The sequence below is a fragment of the Stegastes partitus genome, unplaced genomic scaffold, assembly GCF_000690725.1.
Source record: "Stegastes partitus isolate 25-593 unplaced genomic scaffold, Stegastes_partitus-1.0.2 Scaffold96, whole genome shotgun sequence".
In the NCBI taxonomy this organism is placed as follows: Eukaryota; Metazoa; Chordata; class Actinopteri; family Pomacentridae; genus Stegastes; species Stegastes partitus.
The window spans coordinates 788,175-805,860 of NW_007577827.1; the positions used below are offsets into that span (position 1 = coordinate 788,175).

The 17,686-nt window shown below is 41.4% G+C and overlaps 1 protein-coding gene across 6 annotated transcripts in view; it reads left to right on the forward strand.

Annotated features, from left to right (window-relative positions):
• Positions 1 to 16,835, forward strand: part of LOC103354097 (neurobeachin) — a 93,050-nt gene extending 76,215 nt beyond the window's left edge. For 5 of the 6 annotated variants that reach the window (XM_008277363.1, XM_008277361.1, XM_008277362.1 and 2 more), the window contains 24 exons: positions 244 to 305; positions 1,682 to 1,746; positions 2,220 to 2,328; positions 3,197 to 3,363; positions 4,159 to 4,283; positions 4,357 to 4,506; positions 4,970 to 5,106; positions 5,275 to 5,392; positions 5,626 to 5,728; positions 5,834 to 5,949; positions 7,019 to 7,131; positions 7,360 to 7,500; positions 7,602 to 7,721; positions 9,041 to 9,193; positions 9,320 to 9,484; positions 10,254 to 10,343; positions 11,115 to 11,307; positions 11,809 to 11,880; positions 12,308 to 12,463; positions 15,344 to 15,514; positions 15,661 to 15,762; positions 16,021 to 16,217; positions 16,368 to 16,519; positions 16,745 to 16,835. In XM_008277363.1, the coding sequence (XP_008275585.1) occupies positions 244 to 305; positions 1,682 to 1,746; positions 2,220 to 2,328; positions 3,197 to 3,363; positions 4,159 to 4,283; positions 4,357 to 4,506; positions 4,970 to 5,106; positions 5,275 to 5,392; positions 5,626 to 5,728; positions 5,834 to 5,949; positions 7,019 to 7,131; positions 7,360 to 7,500; positions 7,602 to 7,721; positions 9,041 to 9,193; positions 9,320 to 9,484; positions 10,254 to 10,343; positions 11,115 to 11,307; positions 11,809 to 11,880; positions 12,308 to 12,463; positions 15,344 to 15,514; positions 15,661 to 15,762; positions 16,021 to 16,217; positions 16,368 to 16,519; positions 16,745 to 16,835 (3,068 nt within the window). Of the gene's footprint in view, positions 1 to 243; positions 306 to 1,681; positions 1,747 to 2,219; positions 2,329 to 3,196; positions 3,364 to 4,158; positions 4,284 to 4,356; positions 4,507 to 4,593; positions 4,627 to 4,969; positions 5,107 to 5,274; positions 5,393 to 5,625; positions 5,729 to 5,833; positions 5,950 to 7,018; positions 7,132 to 7,359; positions 7,501 to 7,601; positions 7,722 to 9,040; positions 9,194 to 9,319; positions 9,485 to 10,253; positions 10,344 to 11,114; positions 11,308 to 11,808; positions 11,881 to 12,307; positions 12,464 to 15,343; positions 15,515 to 15,660; positions 15,763 to 16,020; positions 16,218 to 16,367; positions 16,520 to 16,744 lie in introns of all 6 variants that reach the window. The other variant, XM_008277360.1, reaches the window with a different exon arrangement.
• Positions 16,836 to 17,686: the final 851 nt, after the last annotated feature.

The window sequence follows — 17,686 nt, forward strand, 5'->3', positions numbered from 1 at the left end:
CCTCCTTCCCTCCTCCTCCTCCTCCTCTTTTTTCTTTCCTCATCTTTTCCTCTACTGTTTGTTCCTGTCTTTTCCGTGGCATGCTTTTTATAAACCTAAGACTATGACGACTGTATACGATAGCAGAAACCACTGACACTACAGTGTCTACTTTGATGATATTTTTGTGTCTCGCAGTGGTGAGTGTGTCAGAGAGAAAGAAAGAGAGGCTCCTGACTGTGCTGTGTGTCTCTTATGCTGCAGGTTTGGTGTGCATGAAGTCGAGCACGTCTGTGGTGGAGCTCGTAATGCTGCTCTGTTCTCAGGTTGGTAACACCTCACGGTCTCCTCCCTGCCTTACTGTTCACTGCCCCTCGACACTTTGGATCCATTTTGTCAAAGCCTGTACAGATGTTGTCTATTTGTCACTCATCCAGCAAATTCTAAAATGTTTTTTTTGGTGTGTTTTCTGATTGGCAAAGTTTAATGCACACAGGGAGCTTCCCGGTTATTGATCTGCCCTGTGTGGCAGGGTCGACTGTGTAATGAGCGCATTGCAGATGTGATAGAATATCAGCTTATATGCATCGTCACACCAGTTTTCCTTCATCAGTATCAAGGTCACAAAGGTGACACATATCTAGCTTGTTCCAGAGTTTACATCCAAAAACATGACAGCTGAGTAATGTAGAAGTTTACCTGGCATGTTTCGGCAATTTGCATTCAAAGCCAGTATCTCAGTTTTTCTAAACACTAATAAAAAAAAAAAACAGTGACACTTACTATTTCAGAGCTTTCCTCCCGTGACATAGGTGACCAATTTTTCTTTTTCTTTCAAGTTACGAAGTTTGTCTTCCGTCTCCTCACCATTTTCTCGGCCTGTTAGAGCTCTTGTTCGTCAAGTAACCTCTTGCTCTCCTGTTTCTTCAACTTTACCACCATGTCTCTGCTTTCCTCTCTCCATTTTTTCCTGCTCCATCTTCAATCGTAGCCAATTTTAACACAGTGTTTCAGTCGCAACTGCTTTCATCTTCCACCACTCTCCACACTGCACTTTTCCTCTCACCACTCCCTTCCCTTCACCCCCTCTCTCCGCCACTCTTCCGGGCGTCTCCTCGTCAGCATGTATAGTATTACCATTGGCTCCGGCCTTGTCTGCCATTAGAGGCCCCGGAGAGCGAACCCAAGCCCAGAAATCGATCCTCTGGATGGGGGGGATGTAACAGGAGATAGTCCCACGTGTCCTTCACAGCCTTAAGAGCCAGTGGAGCTAATGGAGCTCTGATAGTTTGAGGCTTTCAGCAACACTCTTGTCCTGCTCAGAAGTCTCCACTCTCATATGCACAAACACTCACATACGCTTAGATGGGTGCATTTTCGCTGACACTCAGTGAGCTCTTAGGGGGATTTTTTCGTGCATATTTCGTGCAGTTTTGCGTTAGTGTACGCTGTTAACAGTGGCGATGGCAGATGATGAAGCTGTTTTCAGACAGCTGATTACACACAACAACCTGCTTTCAACAACGGTTTGATGATGGAACAATATTCACTGTGGCACATTATATATCTGATTTAGCTCTAATACCTGTACACAATGTACATTTTTGTGTTTTATGGCAAAGTTGAATTCACCAGAGTTTAGTGAGTTTGTATTTTATGTATTTTTAACCTGCTGCAACTTTGATGTGTCTTCTACACTCAGGAGTGGCAAAACTCCATTCAGAAGAACGCAGGACTGGCCTTCATTGAGCTCATCAATGAGGGAAGGTAATCCATTACGCTGAATGATTATCTCCCCATAACACCCCGTGATTTACACATTAGCAGTAATACTGTTATCAGTGCTCAACAACTAATGGCTGTGATAGGGTCCTAATGAGAACCTTGCTAGGATAAGTATACAATGCCATGTGTGTTCAGCTGGAAGTCGAATCATTAAAGTGCAATTAAGTTTACAGCTGATTTGGGCTGGTCTAATTTCGGTGCCTGTAATTTTGCCTTTTTTCCCATTACCCCAAAGTGTTTATTGGACTATCGCTCCAAAACATAGAGAAAGGAGCAGCACCACAACGACAAATATAGATCAAATAGAACAATGAGGCCATATAATGTTTACCCCTTCAGATGTAAGATTTAGCTCAAATTGTGGATCAGGCTGATTACATTCCATCTTGTTGAGAATATAGATTTTTTTTTTCTGCCTGCAAACTCTCTTTAACTTCCCTGTGTTTCTCCCTTAGACTTCTGTGCCACGCCATGAAGGACCATATTGTGCGTGTTGCCAATGAAGCCGAGTTCATCCTGAACAGACAGAGAGCTGAGGATGTACACAAACACGCTGAGTTTGAGGTAAACACGCAGGGCAGCACTTCTGTTGTGTGCACATACAAGGGAAGTGACTAATATGCGATGCTCATTATTTCTAGAGAATGCAACCATCAAATGCCTGGATTCTGTTTTGTAAATTAGTACCTTAAAATATAAGTAGTAATTAGCATTTTAGGCTGCTCCTAATCAATAAGTGTCTCAGGAGTTCACTGTTCAGGCTCGCTAACTGTTGAGTATTTCCAACCAGTAAAGAAAAACAGCAAATGGATCCGTCAGTGCCTTTGTGTTTTTATTATATACATTGTTTTAGGGTCTTATTTTAGTCATTTTATTAACATTTGACCTTTTGAATGAAAAATATAATTGTAAATTGTGACCCTATATTTTATGAAAGCAATATTTGAATATCAATGTTGATATTTTAGCATTAATTGATAACTAATATGCATTTATGAATATAACTAAATAACATATACTAACACTACTAACAAGGATTCCTTGAATTTAAGCAAAGCTAGGCTTGTTAGTACTTTACAGTGGACAAATTATTCAATGGCGACACTTTTTATAATACCTTAAACAAATCTTTTATATTTCTTTACTATAATTTTCTTACTGATCAACATGTACGGAATGCTAAGATATCTCTAAGAAGCTAAATCACTGATGCCAATTATACTTAGTTATATTTTAATGTCCTCTTCTGAAAACCTAAAATGCTTTTACGTGGTTTATCATGAAGGCTTTAGTGGTTTTACTCAGCAAAAATGCACAAACTGTACAACTGCACATCTCTCCTTGTTACCACAAATCTCCTCATCTCTCATATAGTTTGGTTTCTCGCTGGTTCTGTTCCCTGTTAAACTCTTTCCCTCCTGTTTTCCTCCAGTCCAACTGTGCCCAGTACGCCGCAGACCGGAGAGAGGAGGAGAAAATGTGCGATCACCTCATCAGCGCCGCTAAACACAGAGATCACGTGACTGCTAACCAGTTGAAACAGAAGATCCTCAACATCCTGACCAATAAGCACGGAGCGTGGGGCACAATGTCACAGAGGTGAGCTGAAGATGCAGGGAACTGTCAAATTACACTGCGGGACATTTCCAGGTTAGCGTTGCTGCACGTAGGATGTCATTTGACAGGAGACTTTGCACTGCTTGAGCGCTCACAAGGAACGCTCCTTGCATATAATGAGAAACTGGACGGAGTATGTGCAATGTGCAATAAATCAACAAAAATGTAAAACAAGATTCATGAAACAATCAAGACTGATTTAACTGTACAGCACACACAAAGACTTGATTCCTAACATTGTAGCTGTCTGGTATCTGGGTGACACTTATCTCCTTATTTAGTACACTCGCACACATCCATTAAATCGATGATTGCTTGTTATCCAGATCTGCCTCCAGGCTGGCAGCTACTTTAAGGACATGTGATGTAACTTAAGGACATGCAACATCTGTACTCTGTCTTCCTCGTGTCACGATCGATGAGAATTGTCAACCAAAACATGCGTGGTTTTTGCAAAAGACACCCTCATGATATATATAACTTTTGTGGACATTAGCATTAAAAAATCTTATTGATTAATCAGTTTTAGGTGTTTTTCTTTTCTCTGGCAAATTAAGCTAGTTTTTGGTATTTACAGAGTTGGAAAGGCCCTTATGGTTAAACACACTGCCCTTTATCCCAATAATGAGAAACCTTCTGACTGCAGGAAATTAGTTTTTCGAAGTTGCTAGCGTAAATGTCACATGTAAGTTCATCTCAAACTTCAATTTCCCAAATGTTGTTTGCAACCCACCACCGAAATGACTAATCTTTGATCATCCTCTTCTATGTCTTCAGCCAATTACACGACTTCTGGCGCCTGGACTACTGGGAGGACGACCTCCGGAGGAGGCGGAGATTCGTGCGAAACGCCTTTGGGTCCACTCATGCCGACGTCTCGCTCAAAGCTCTGGCCGACTACGGTTAGTAATGTGTGTAAATATTAAAGTCTCCTCAGTCAGGAGCTGCTTTTTTCTAACTCTCGTTTGCACACAGGTACAGACGAGGAGGAGGAGGGGGTCAAGTCAAAAAAGAGTTTCCGCAGCCAGTCGGTGGTCACCCAGAACCCAGAGGCCGAGTTAATGCTAGAGGGAGACGATGATGCTGTTAGTCTGCTGCAGGAAAAAGAAATTGATAACCTTGCTGGTAAGATACAAACGCATAAAGACACATAAACAGACACCGCGTTACAGTCTGACTAAACAGCAAACTGTGTATGACTCTTGTTTTTAGTACGTTTTCGTCCGAGACTTTTTACCTCCAAAGGCAAGTTGGACATTTAGAAGTTCTGCAGCTCCACTAACCGTCTGGCTGATTTGTCTGCCTCAAGAAGATGACGTCTTAATTTACTAAAAACTGATTAGCAAATCAGACTAAACACCTAATTTAATCCAGTGCTTCCTCTCTGAGTTTTACACCCGATAGGCCATTTACAATCGTAGACAAAATAGATGACAAAAATAAATAATCTTAACTAACATGAAGTGACTCTAATGTTGTGTTTTATGTTCTTTTGTACACGTTGTATTTGACTCCTCTGTATCATGAGCCTGTCAGCACTCTGAATAGCTATAGCAGCAGGACCTGACTGATGCATTTGTCCCCTCAGGCCCTGTGGTTTTGAGTACTCCAGCTCAGTTGGTAGCTCCAGTGGTGGTGGCTCGAGGCACTCTGTCCATCACTACTACTGAGATCTACTTTGAAGTGGATGAAGAGGATCCTACATTCAAGAAGACGGACGCTAAAGTGAGACCAAGTTTTATTTATTATTGACCCATGCATGGAAAGAGAAAGGTGGAAAACAGCCAGATTCTCTGCAAGATTTAGCAGATCACTAAGGTTGACAGTTGTTTGCATTTTTTTACTTTGTGCTTATGTTTAAAGGGTTTATTTCTAATTATGTCATCTTAACAGGTACTGGCCTACTCAGAGGGTTTACACGGAAAATGGATGTTCAGTGAGATCCGAGCTGTGTTCTCCAGACGTTATCTGCTGCAGAATACTGGACTAGAAGTCTTCATGGCTAACAGAAGTAAGCCTGCAGAGTTCTTATTCCAACAGGACTTTATACCCACTAAAGTTCGGCATAAAGAACACTGACACTGCCTGTGCTCTTTGTGTACATCTCATGCAGTCATTCCGAATAATGTCCCAATGTATACCTAGTGTATTTAAATAAACAGTTTGGTACCACCTCAACATTAGGTGAGTGATTGTCTCTATGTTTTACCATGTTGACTGTATCTTCTCTCTTTTTCTCTCCAGCGTCTGTGATGTTTAACTTTCCCGATCAGGCCACAGTCAAAAGGGTCGTCTACAGTCTCCCGCGGGTCGGTGTAGGAACGAGTTACGGCCTGCCACAGGCCAGGTATGTACATGAGTAGTCCTGTAGTCCTGATCTGTGTTAGAATTGCAGTTATCTGGTTTGATAGAAGGAAATATATTCCAACATGTGTGTGTGTCCACATCTCAGGCGGATTTCCTTGGCCACTCCTCGTCAGCTCTTCAAGTCATCTAACATGACACAGCGCTGGCAGAGGAGAGAGATCTCCAACTTTGAGTACCTCATGTTCCTCAACACTATTGCAGGTACATTTTTAAGTTGCTTCATGAGCTCTCATTCTTTTATGTTTGTTATTGTGAATCTTATATAATATATGGACAGATTAGCAGTCAAACGCACAACTCTGCCTCATGCATTTTTCTTCTTGATGTCAGTAAAAAAAATAATGGAATTAGTAGAAACAATGCTTCCTGTTTTCTTAATTTCTTCAACTTCATCATTAGTCTCTTTCTACTCTGTGTTAGTGACATTTTTTAGATTATGTGCTGTGAAGAGTTTACTATTGCAGCCTTATTTGGTTGCTTTGACAGTTTCTATTGTGCTGTACTGTTCAAAAGCAACTGCACTGCCAAAAAGTGCGGACTTGTCTTTTTTCATGTCTCCTCATAACCAAACTATAAATCAAAAAGACTAGCTAAAGAAAATTAGATAAAAGTCTATATTGCTGATCTGTGAATACATATAGAAAACCATTTAATCTAAATAATGAGTCGCCCTTTATATACGAGGAAATTTCCAGTGAAGTGGAAAGAAGAATCAATAAATAAAAACACATTTTAATTTATGTATTGGCATCTGTATGTAATAGAAATGCAGAATAAGGTACATTTCTGCGTACAGATACACAAGTGAATATTGTTTATTGTAAAGCACCCTGACAAATACTGGCGTGCAGCAGTTGTCAGCAGCTTGTGCTTTCTTCCCTCTGCTTAATTGTCTTTTTTTCACAGTAGCATACATCCTTAGTTGGCGTAATTGTAAAACCATTCTGGCGCTTAATCTTGGCTCAGAAGTTAGTCTCACTAATTAAACATTTCAGTGTGAGTTTGGGAGAAAAAAAATGTAGCAGTGGTTCTATAAATAAGCTTTACACTGTTGGTAACAAGATTATAAAATGTAATAATCTGACAATGCAAAACTCAAAGCGATGTTGTAGGATCCTCCTGTGTACTTTAACAGTAGCTATTATAACAGAATAACAGCTGGTCAGCATGTTGTGACAATATGAGGGCATCTGGTGATGCAACATAACTGAAATGTTATCACATCAATACTTTCAATTTGACATCTCCTGTCCATCTTGTGTCCCTGCAGGGAGAACTTACAATGATTTGAACCAGTACCCTGTGTTCCCCTGGGTCTTGACCAACTATGATTCAGAGGAGCTCGATCTTACCTTGCCTGGCAACTTCAGAGACCTTTCCAAGGTTAGAGCACTATGACACACTATGCATTTTGAAGACGCTATAAACCAAAATGAATGTCAAGCACTATATGTAATATAGCAGGATTCATTCCTACTAAAAAATGAGCTGCACAGTATCACTGTTTACTGTTTGTTCCTCCTCCTGTAATCAATGATGCTCTCCACACCACATGTATATTTTGTCTTTTAATCATTTACTTAATCCAACTATTTCTTTTATTTCTTCTAGCCAATCGGTGCGCTGAATCCCAAGCGAGCAGCATTTTATGCAGAGCGTTACGAGACATGGGACGATGACAGCACACCTCCTCACCACTACACAACCTTATACTCCACCGCTCATTCAACGCTGATGTGGATGCTCAGAATAGTGAGTGCATTTACAAACCAGAGCATTCAGCAGCTATTTGAGCACATGCCAGACACTCAAGGCTTCCTTTGAAACTCATATATCTGTTTTTGTGCCTCTAGGAGCCCTTCACCACATTTTTCCTCAACGCTAACGATAGTAAGTTTGACCATCCAGAGAGAGCTTTCTCCGGTATCGGCCGCTCGTGGAGGAACTGCCAGAGGGACACGGCTGATGTCAAGGTAACTACTCCTGATTAGTGAAGCTTATTGGAAAACACTACATTCAGCCTGAAATAGGCCACCATTTGAGACATGTAACTGAAAACACAATAATACTAAGCACCAAAAGTGGTGTAATATTCAGCTAGTACTGTAAATAATTTTAGAGTTTGAAAATACAAAGTTGCCAGTCATCCTAGTTTTTAATTTAAGGGTCTTAAAATATATGAGGAGTGCCAATAGCTGATCTGGAAAACATCCAAACATTGTTCACAGACTTGGATCTCTTTGGTTCAGGGATCAACAGATTATTGGGGACAATATCCATCATTTTTCTGATTTTCGGTATCATTATTTTTATTCATGGATTCCTAATTAAATGAGTTAAATGTGCGACTTTGGATCTGATGCTGCTGCCTTTCTCAGTCTGCGGTCACTCTTATGGTCTGAGGTAATGTTCTTGATATCTGATTAGTCAAATGTCACCAGTAACAGCCAATCTACAAAGAAAACTACTGCTACAGACAAGCACAGAGATGAACATTAGCCTAGATATAACTGACAGTTTCCCTGCTGTTTCTACGTAAAATTCAATATATACATATGGGCTGCATGGTGGCTCGGTCTCCTCACAGCGACAAGATCCCTGATTTACGATCCGGTTAGGACGCCTCGGATCTTTCTGCATGGAGTTTGCATGTTCTCTTGCATGTTCTCCGGCTTCCTCTCACAGTCTAGAAACATGTTGAGGTTAACTGGTGATTCTAAATTGTCTGTAGGTGTGAATGCGAGTGTGCTTGGTTGTCTGTCTCTAAGTGTAGCCCTGTGATAGAGTGGTGACCTGTCCAGGATGTCCCCTGCCTTCTCCCTCAGTCAGCTGGGATAGGCTCCAGCGACCCAAATGAGGACTGAGCAGTGTATAGATAATGGATGGATTATAGAGAGAGACAGTCTATAGAGAGAGAGAGAGAGAGAGAGAGAGAGAGAGAGATTGGGCCTGAGACGGGTAAATAAAACAAACAAACATATCAGTCAATCCCTGCTGTGGTTCACATGTACAGTATCTTGTGAGGTTAGCTAGTGAATGTGCAGGTTGTACTTCAAAATATTCGGCACAAGTGTCTGAAGAACCTTATGTAAATGTTCTTGATCTTGGAGTGGCATTTATAGCAGACAACATACTGCCTTCTAGATGTTAGAGTTAAGATATAGGTGACAACAGCTACTGTGTGTCAGCTTTGATAGACTACTAATTACTGTTGTCATCTTCCAGAGTTTTTTTTAAATTGTCGGTAATAACATATTAAGATTAACAATTGTGTTTCTGTCGTGTCAATTAGGAGCTGATCCCAGAGTTCTACTACTTGCCAGAGATGTTTGTCAACAGTAATGAGTATGAACTTGGGGCGCGTGAAGATGGAGTTCCTGTGTGTGACGTGGAGCTTCCTGCATGGGCCAAGAAACCCGAAGACTTTGTCCGCATTAACCGCATGGTGAGAGACAGTAGTTTCTTAAATACAAAAGTCTTTTTTTGTCTTGCTTTTAAAAACCAGCGTATTATACTGAGCATACTCTTGACCTCTTTTTTTTCTTCTCTCGACATTCCTTATTCTGCCCAGGCGTTGGAGAGCGAATTTGTGTCTTGCCAGCTTCACCAGTGGATCGATCTAATATTCGGCTACAAGCAGCGAGGGCCAGAAGCGGTCCGAGCTCTGAACGTGTTCAACTTCTTGTCTTATGAGGGAGCGGTCACCCTGGACAATCTAGATGCTGTGCAGCGTGAGGTGGGTTTCTATGACAGCACATCAGTTTTCATAGATTTTCTGGTGGCACGATAGTGACTGATTTCTTCAAGATTATACAATGTCATCAGATTAATGCAATGTTCAAAAACTAAGAAAAATATTTACTAAATATCCACCTACTATTGCTGACGATTCTTTATAATACTGAGATGAGTTCAAAGTACATATAGTGCATATTAAAAATACTGAAGCACCTTAAATGAAAAAAATCACTCATTTTACATTTTATATTTTTCATTTGTTGACAGGACTTTGCAGAAATCTGTTTTTTCTTTGACATGAAAGAGTCTTTTTTTTTGTAGATTCTTGTCAAAAAAGGGAAATCATATTGACCACAATTCAGTTTTAAAAAAACAATCAAAGCAGAAAACATCCAGAAGGAGTCACTACTTTTAATAGGGACTGTAAAGTAGAAGTAGTATGTAGTTCAGGAGCATATTTCCATGCATATTTAGAAAAAGCAAAGAAAGGCAAGTTAATGGGAAAGTTTAAAGATGTGTGTGACTCTCCTGAACTTGTTTTTTCTGCTTCTCAAATTTGTTTGTTTATTTAATTATGTATTTGATCAGGGACCATGCATTTTTACATAGAAAACATCTGATGTATTGCATATAGAGTGTATAGCATGAAGCTAATTTTCAACTCCCATCCCTGGTTGGGCTTTTCAGTAAAAAAAAATAGACAAAAAAGATGTGTGTAACCTTTCTCTTCTTCTGTGTTAACTCCATCTGTGTCTCTCTGACTGCAGGTGATTGAGACCCAGATTCAACTCAGTGGTCAAGTCCCGTCCCAGCTACTGATAGAACCGCATCCTCCACGCTCCTCCGCCATGCACCTGGTGAGAACACCCAGACTGCTTAGCAAGCCGAAATTAACTTTAAATTTCTCTGTGTATGCATACAAGAAGAGAAAAAAAACATTAAAAATCAGTTCAAGTCACAACTTAGCCCTCAGTTGCAAAGCTAATGAACTTCAAAAGAGGAAGTTTACCTCTTCATATAAAGCAAATTTTTCCCACTGCATCTCTTTTTTTTTTTTTTTACTGCCAAATTAAGTTGAAGGATTTTGTATATTCAGACACTTTGTTAGGTGCATTAGTGCTTAGAATCCACATTGTTTGCATTTATGTTTTGTATTTTTCAAACCAAATATTTCCCAAATCTGCCGACATGAATGCCCTCCATTACTTGGGTGTCTGGACAAGTGACATTTTATTACATACACGTGTATGTAATGAAGTTTTGAGCCTCTCTGTCCTCCCTGCTACCCTCAGCAGCACGAGGCCTCAGTGTCTCCTTATCAGTCATCCATGTCAAACCCAAACCCGTCCGCCCTGAACCCAACCAGTGCCTCCACCTCCTCTCCAAGGCCCAGAGCCGCCCTCAGTGTGTGTACCTGCTCTGACCCTGTGCTCCCACTAATATACCTTCTCCCCTCCCTCCCTTCTGTCCCATCTGTTCTGTCTCTCCCTCTACCTCCGTCTCCATCCCCCCCACCTCTCCCCCAAATCCTGCCTCCCCCCTCCCCCTCCTCCTCCTCCTCGCTCTGCCCTTTTTTCCCCCCTTCTCTTCCTCTCTGTCCTTCGCTCTTTCTCTGTCTGTCTCACCAGTGTTTCCTTCCCCAGAGCCCTCTGATGTTTAAGGATCAGATGCAGCAGGACGTCATCATGGTGCTCAAGTTTCCCTCCAACTCCCCCGTCACGCACGTCGCCGCCAACACCCTCCCTCACCTCAGCATACCAGCAGCCGTCACCGTCACGTGTAGCCGACTGTTCGCCGTAAACCGCTGGCACAACACAGTCGGTGAGTGGGGGAATCAAACCGTTGATATCAGTAGCCATGCAATTAAAACCAACCTACTGAAGCCTGTAATTTTTGTAAACTCGGTAGATGTAATTTCAGTGGGTGTTACTGAGCCCTTATTTTTTTGTTTTGTTTAATTATGTTGTTTGTTTTTTTTCCCCTCTTATTTTCTTCTCACCATGGATGCTGACATGGAAATATTTGTTAATTAAAACCTCAATTAACCTCATTAATGACCTAATTTGCACAACTTGCAGGGTTTAATTAATCATGGTAATTGTGGAAGGTCATGGGGCAGCTCAAGAGACTTTTACTATTGATTGCCACATGAGGCGCTTAATTTTTAAGCAAAGCCCAGATCAGGGCTTCCATCAGAAAGCACTCGACCTAATGATTAGACGAGAGGGTATAGTTTACAATATATACTTTACCATTTTATGATGTATATGTACATGTGTGTTCCTATAGTCGTGTGTAACATTTGAACTTTACACCCTTCAGGTCTCCGTGGAGCTCCAGGATACTCCCTGGAACAGGCACATCATCTCCCCATCGAGATGGACCCTCTCATAGGTCAGTGCACAAACATCTCCACAGCACGTTTTATTGGTTTTATCTTTTTTGGACACAGTAATATTAATAATGATTTCTACCCAGACTTTTTTCTTTGCATGTGCAGTTGTATAATTGTCTTAAATTGCAGAATCTACAACATCCCTAGCAGTTCGTATTAATAACAATAATGATGTGAATTTTCTGTAGGCAGATAATGAGGGCAGTCAGGTCACTGGAGGGACTGAAGTCAGTATATTGCCTGATACACTGGGGATTTATGCACATATGCTGCTGAAACACCAGCTGCAAAAGGGCTGATTGCAGCAGTGTTCTCAGTTAAAACTCTTATTATAAAGATTGTAAAGAAAGGTTGGCGTTCATTAGATAGTTTGTTAGCCATATTGTCTTTGTATGCCTTCATCAACGTCTCTGTGTTCAATTGTAGCAAACAACTCAGGCGTGAACAAGCGTCAGATCACCGACCTGGTGGACCAGAGCATCCAAATCAACACACACTGTTTTGTGGTTACTGCCGATAACCGCTACATCCTGGTCTGCGGCTTCTGGGACAAGAGCTTCCGTGTTTACTCGACTGAAACAGGTTGGGTTTGTATTATTTATGAGAGTCATTGAGCAATAGGTACACTAGAAATTTGCTTTTAGCTGTCAGGCATTTTTTAAAAACTCTTTATTGAAGCAGTAATTTTTGATTAGATTTTTATGTTGATTTTGGTTTAAGATTTGGAAAGCTCTTTTTGACCAGTACAATTACCCTCTGAACCCCAAAACCTGCCGGTGGTTTTCAAAGGCATGCCATCTAAACAAAATCACCCAAATTACACCATTTATCAGAGCCAGGAACTGTGAAAACTGTCTGATGGTCCTTGGGCTACTTATTTGTGACATACTGTTGGATTGGAAAACATAAAATGGAAATATTTCATTAAATCACCGTGTTCTACATGTCTCATTTAAACATCCATCCATCTATTATCTATACACCGCTAAATCCTCGCTAGGGTTGCGGGGGGGCTGGAGCCTATCCCAGCTGACTCAGGGTGAAGGCAGGGGACACCCTGGACAGGTCACCAGTCTATCACAGGGCTACACTTAGAGACAGACAACAATTCACACTCACATTCACACCTACAGACAATTTAGAATCACCAATTAACCTCAACATGTTTTTGAACTGTGTGGGAGGAAGCCGGAGAACCTGCAGAGAACCCACGCTGCACGGGGAGAACATGCAAACTCCTTGCAGCCCACATTTAAACATTTGCCACAAAAACAAAAGATTCTGTAAAAAAAAGAAAAATTCTACGCTTCTTGGTGCTGCTGGGAAGCCATGACTGACTTAGCTGCACGATGGTGACAAAAATGTAGGGACTTTTTAGCCTATCTACAGGCTGTGTTTACACAGAGCAGCATTGAAACAAATCTAAGTTGTAAAATACCTATAGTATGTACAGTCACAAGTGTTTCCAGTTTTGCACTTGGAAAATGTTGCTGATTCCAGAGTATCTTAATTCATGTTAAGTACAGTCGTATGAAAAAGTTTGGGCACCCCCGATCATTTTCAAGATTTTCCTTTATAAATCATTGGTTGTTCGGATCAGTAATTTCAGTTAAATATATCATATAGCAGACAAACAGTGATATTTGAGAAGTGAAATGAAGTTTATAGGATTTACAGAAAGTATGCAATAATTACTTAAACAAAAGTAGGCAGGTGCATAAATTTGGGCACCCCAACCGGAAAATTACATCAATATTTAGTAGATCCTCCTTTTGCAGAAATAACAGCCTCTAAATGCTTCCTATAGCTTCCAATGAGGGTCTGCATTCTGGTTGAAGGTATTTTTGACCATTCTTCTTTACAAAACATCTCCAGGCCAGTCAGGTTTGATGGTTTCCGAGCATGGACAACCCGCTTTAAATCACACCACAGATTTTCAATAATGTTCAGGTCTGGGGACTGAGATGGTCATTCCAGAACGTTGTACTTGTTCCTCTGCATGAATGCCTTAGTAGAATTTGAGCAGTGTTTAGGGTCGTTGTCTTGTTGAACTATCCAGCCCTGGCGCAACTTCAACTTTGTCACTGGTTCTTGAACATTGTTCGCAAGAATCTGCTCATACTGACTGGAATCCATGCGACCTTCAACTTTCACAAGATTGCCAGTACCTGCACTGGCCACACAGCCCCACAGCATGATGGAACCAGCACCAAATGTTACTGTGGGTAGCAAGTGTTTGTCTTGGAATGCTGTGTTCTTCTTCCGCCATGCATACCGCCCCTTGTTATGTCCAAATCACTCAATTTTTGTTTCATCAGTCCACAGCACCTTATTCCAAAATGAAGCTGGCTTGTCCAAATGTGCTTTAGCGTACCTCAAGCGACGCTGTTTGTGACATGTGCGCAGAAAAGGCTTCTGCCGCATTCCTCTCCCATAAAGCATCTCCTTGTGCAAAGTGCGCTGAATAGTTGAACGATGCACAGTGACACCATCTGCAGCAAGATCATGTTGTAGGTCTTTGGAGCTGGTCAGTGGGTTGAGTTTGACTGTTCTCACCATCCTCTGCTTATCTGAGATTTTTCTTGGCCTGCCACTCCAGGCCTTAACTAGAACTGTGCCTGTGGTCTTCCATTTCCTCACTATGTTCCTCACAGTGGAAACTGACAGCTGAAATCTCTGAGCTAGCTTTTTGTATCCTTCCCCTAAACCATGATGCTGAACAATCTTTGTTTTCAGGTCATTTGACAGTTGTTTTGAGGCTCCCATGTTGCCACTCTTCAGAGAAGATGCAAAGAGGAGAACAACTTGCAACTGTCCACCTTAAATACCCTTTCTCATGGTTGGCTTCACCTGTGTATGTAGGTCAAGGGTCAATGAGCTTACCAAACAAATTTTGTGTTCCAATCGTTAGTGCTAAAGGTATTCAAATCAATAAAACAACAAGGGTGCCCAAATTTATGCACCTGCCTACTTTTAAGTAATTATTGCACACTCTCTGTAAATCCTATAAACTTAATTTCACTTCTAGAAAATATCACTGTTTGTCTGCTATATGATATATTTAACTGAAATTGCTGATCCGAACAACTAATCAGGGGTGCCCAAACTTTTTCATACGACTGTAAATAATATATATGTTTTATGATGTATGACAATATGAATTTGTTACACTGCATAGAAGACTTTTTTTTTTTTTTTTTTACCTTTAGCCATGTTTATGCTGTTTTCATAGAGGTTCAAGACTTTTTATTGCAGTAAAAAAATGAGCTCACAGTGATTAAAAGTATCTCCGGACCCAAAATCTGCTTTGGGTTCAAAGGATAAACAGATGAGTCTCTAGTAGCTAACCTGCTTGTTTAACCTGCCACCATAAAGTATTTTTATCCTGGAAGTCACGATTGCCTTCACACATGAGTAGAGGACACACACTGACTAAGATGTCTCCCTCCCTCCTCTCCACAGGAAAGCTGACCCAGATAGTCTTTGGCCACTGGGATGTTGTGACGTGTCTGGCGAGGTCAGAGTCTTACATCGGAGGAGACTGCTACATCGTGTCAGGCTCTCGAGATGCCACTCTTCTTCTGTGGTACTGGAGCGGACGACACCACATTATAGGGGACAACCCGAACAACAGTGAGTGGGGAAGCGGTCGAGACAGCATGTGTGAATGGCTGCCTGTCTCTGGGTGTCTCAGCGTGCGCATGAATATGTACCTAGATCAGAAAACAGCTTCTAACCAGACGTGTGTGATGGTGTGTGTCTAACTGCGTTTTCTTCAGGTGACTACCCGGCTCCCAGGGCCGTACTGACAGGACACGACCACGAGGTGGTGTGTGTGTCTGTCTGTGCAGAGCTGGGATTGGTTATCAGTGGAGCCAAAGGTTTGTGTGTCTCCATCCATATCTCATATGCTTGTGCCTAAGAGACGTTTCATTTTCACATTTCGATTTATTAGATTATTAAAAGTGAATGCTGGATTTAGGTAAAACAAATAAAAGAAATATTCAAAACCCTCAGATGCATTTATGAAAGTAGTACTAGTAGAACAGTCTTGCTTAATTTTACTGAATACTGTTGTCTTTGCAAAAGCTTGTCCTTAAAAAGCCTCTATACTCTTCTGCTTTGGTCTTGCCTCTCAGAGGGCCCGTGCCTGGTCCACACTATCACAGGCGACCTGCTGAGGGCCCTGGAGGGTCCAGAGCTGTGCCAGCGGCCACGTCTCATCTCGGTGTCCAGCGAGGGACACTGCATCATCTACTATGAAAGAGGCCGCTTCTGCAACTTCAGCATAAATGGAAAACTGCTGGCACAAATGGAGGTCAACGATTCCACACGGGTAAGGCTGATCCTTGAAGTACTGTAATATTTTTCTGATGCATATTTATGAATGGACGCCCACCTTATTTAAACTTTAACCATAAAATATACCTCTTCCAGCACCGCGAGACACTCTAAACCGCTCTTTTTCTCATATTTCTGTCTCCAGGCAATCTTATTGAGTAGTGATGGACAGAACTTGGTGACAGGAGGCGATAATGGAGTTGTGGAGGTGTGGCAGGCGTGCGACTTCAAACAGCTTTACATCTATCCAGGCTGTGACGCCGGTATTCGTGCCATGGACCTCTCACATGACCAGAGGTAAATCAGACCAGCTGCCACTGACAGGCACAAACTGGATCACCTCCAGGTGGACAGCAGAGGACAGTTATTTTAGCCAAATAATAAATAGATTCAGGGAAATTGATGTAATGAGATTTGTTTGATGCCCTGCCACCTTCTAAACAGGTTTTTTTTGTAGCACTTTTGTAGTTAAGGGTTACAGATTTGTACTAATGGTTGTTTTTCTGTGTTGTCTGCCCTCAGGACTTTGATCACTGGCATGGCGTCTGGCAGCATTGTGGCGTTCAACATAGACTTCAACCGCTGGCACTACGAACACCAGAACAGGTACTGAGGTGGACAGTGTGAGGAAGAGGTGGACGGAGAGAGAAGAGAAGAACAAGAGGGAGAAGAGGCGAAGCATTGTGCTGTGTATCTGCAACACAGGGAAACTACAGGTACCGAGATGAAGGAATAACAAGTACCGGACCTAAGGCTCTATTTCCCTTGTGAAGTTTACTTGATTTGAGGATGCGACAGCGCTGGTGGAAACGGCTTCCTCTGTGCATACGTGTATGTACACACACGTGTGTAACCACAGACACATAATAACTAGAAGATACACACCAAAACCTGCTAATAAAATAGAAAGACTGCAGAGTGGGGGGAAAAGAGCAAGTCAAGCAGACCTTATAGAGGTCGATCATAACCGTACCACTCACAGGACCGGTGCAGCTGCTGTTCCTGGTACGTTTAATTCTTCACAGAGAACATGAGTTTTGTTTTCCCTTTTCATTGTTTGACTTCTTTTAAAATTTTGTTCAATACTTTTCTTTCTTTGGGTGGACTCTAAATTAAGACTCCTTCAATGTGTCTAAACTGATTAGAAATGGTCAGACGTGAACCAGCCCCACCCACGATTCAAAAAACCGGTGCTATTGGCTTGATCTTAAATTCACCCTTGACAAATTGCGTGGGGTTATAATTTTATTTTACTTAGTTTAATTTGATCTGGTTTTACTTCATTTTTCAATGTTCATTTTTTTTCTTTTTCTTTCACCCACAGCAGGGTTAAATCTGATTTTTATGTAAATAAGGCTCTGCCTCCTTCAGAGTCTACACTTGTTCTTTCACTACACAAACTGCGCTTATCACCTTTAATTTATTAATGACTTGCTGTATGTAAAATACTGTGTAATAATTATT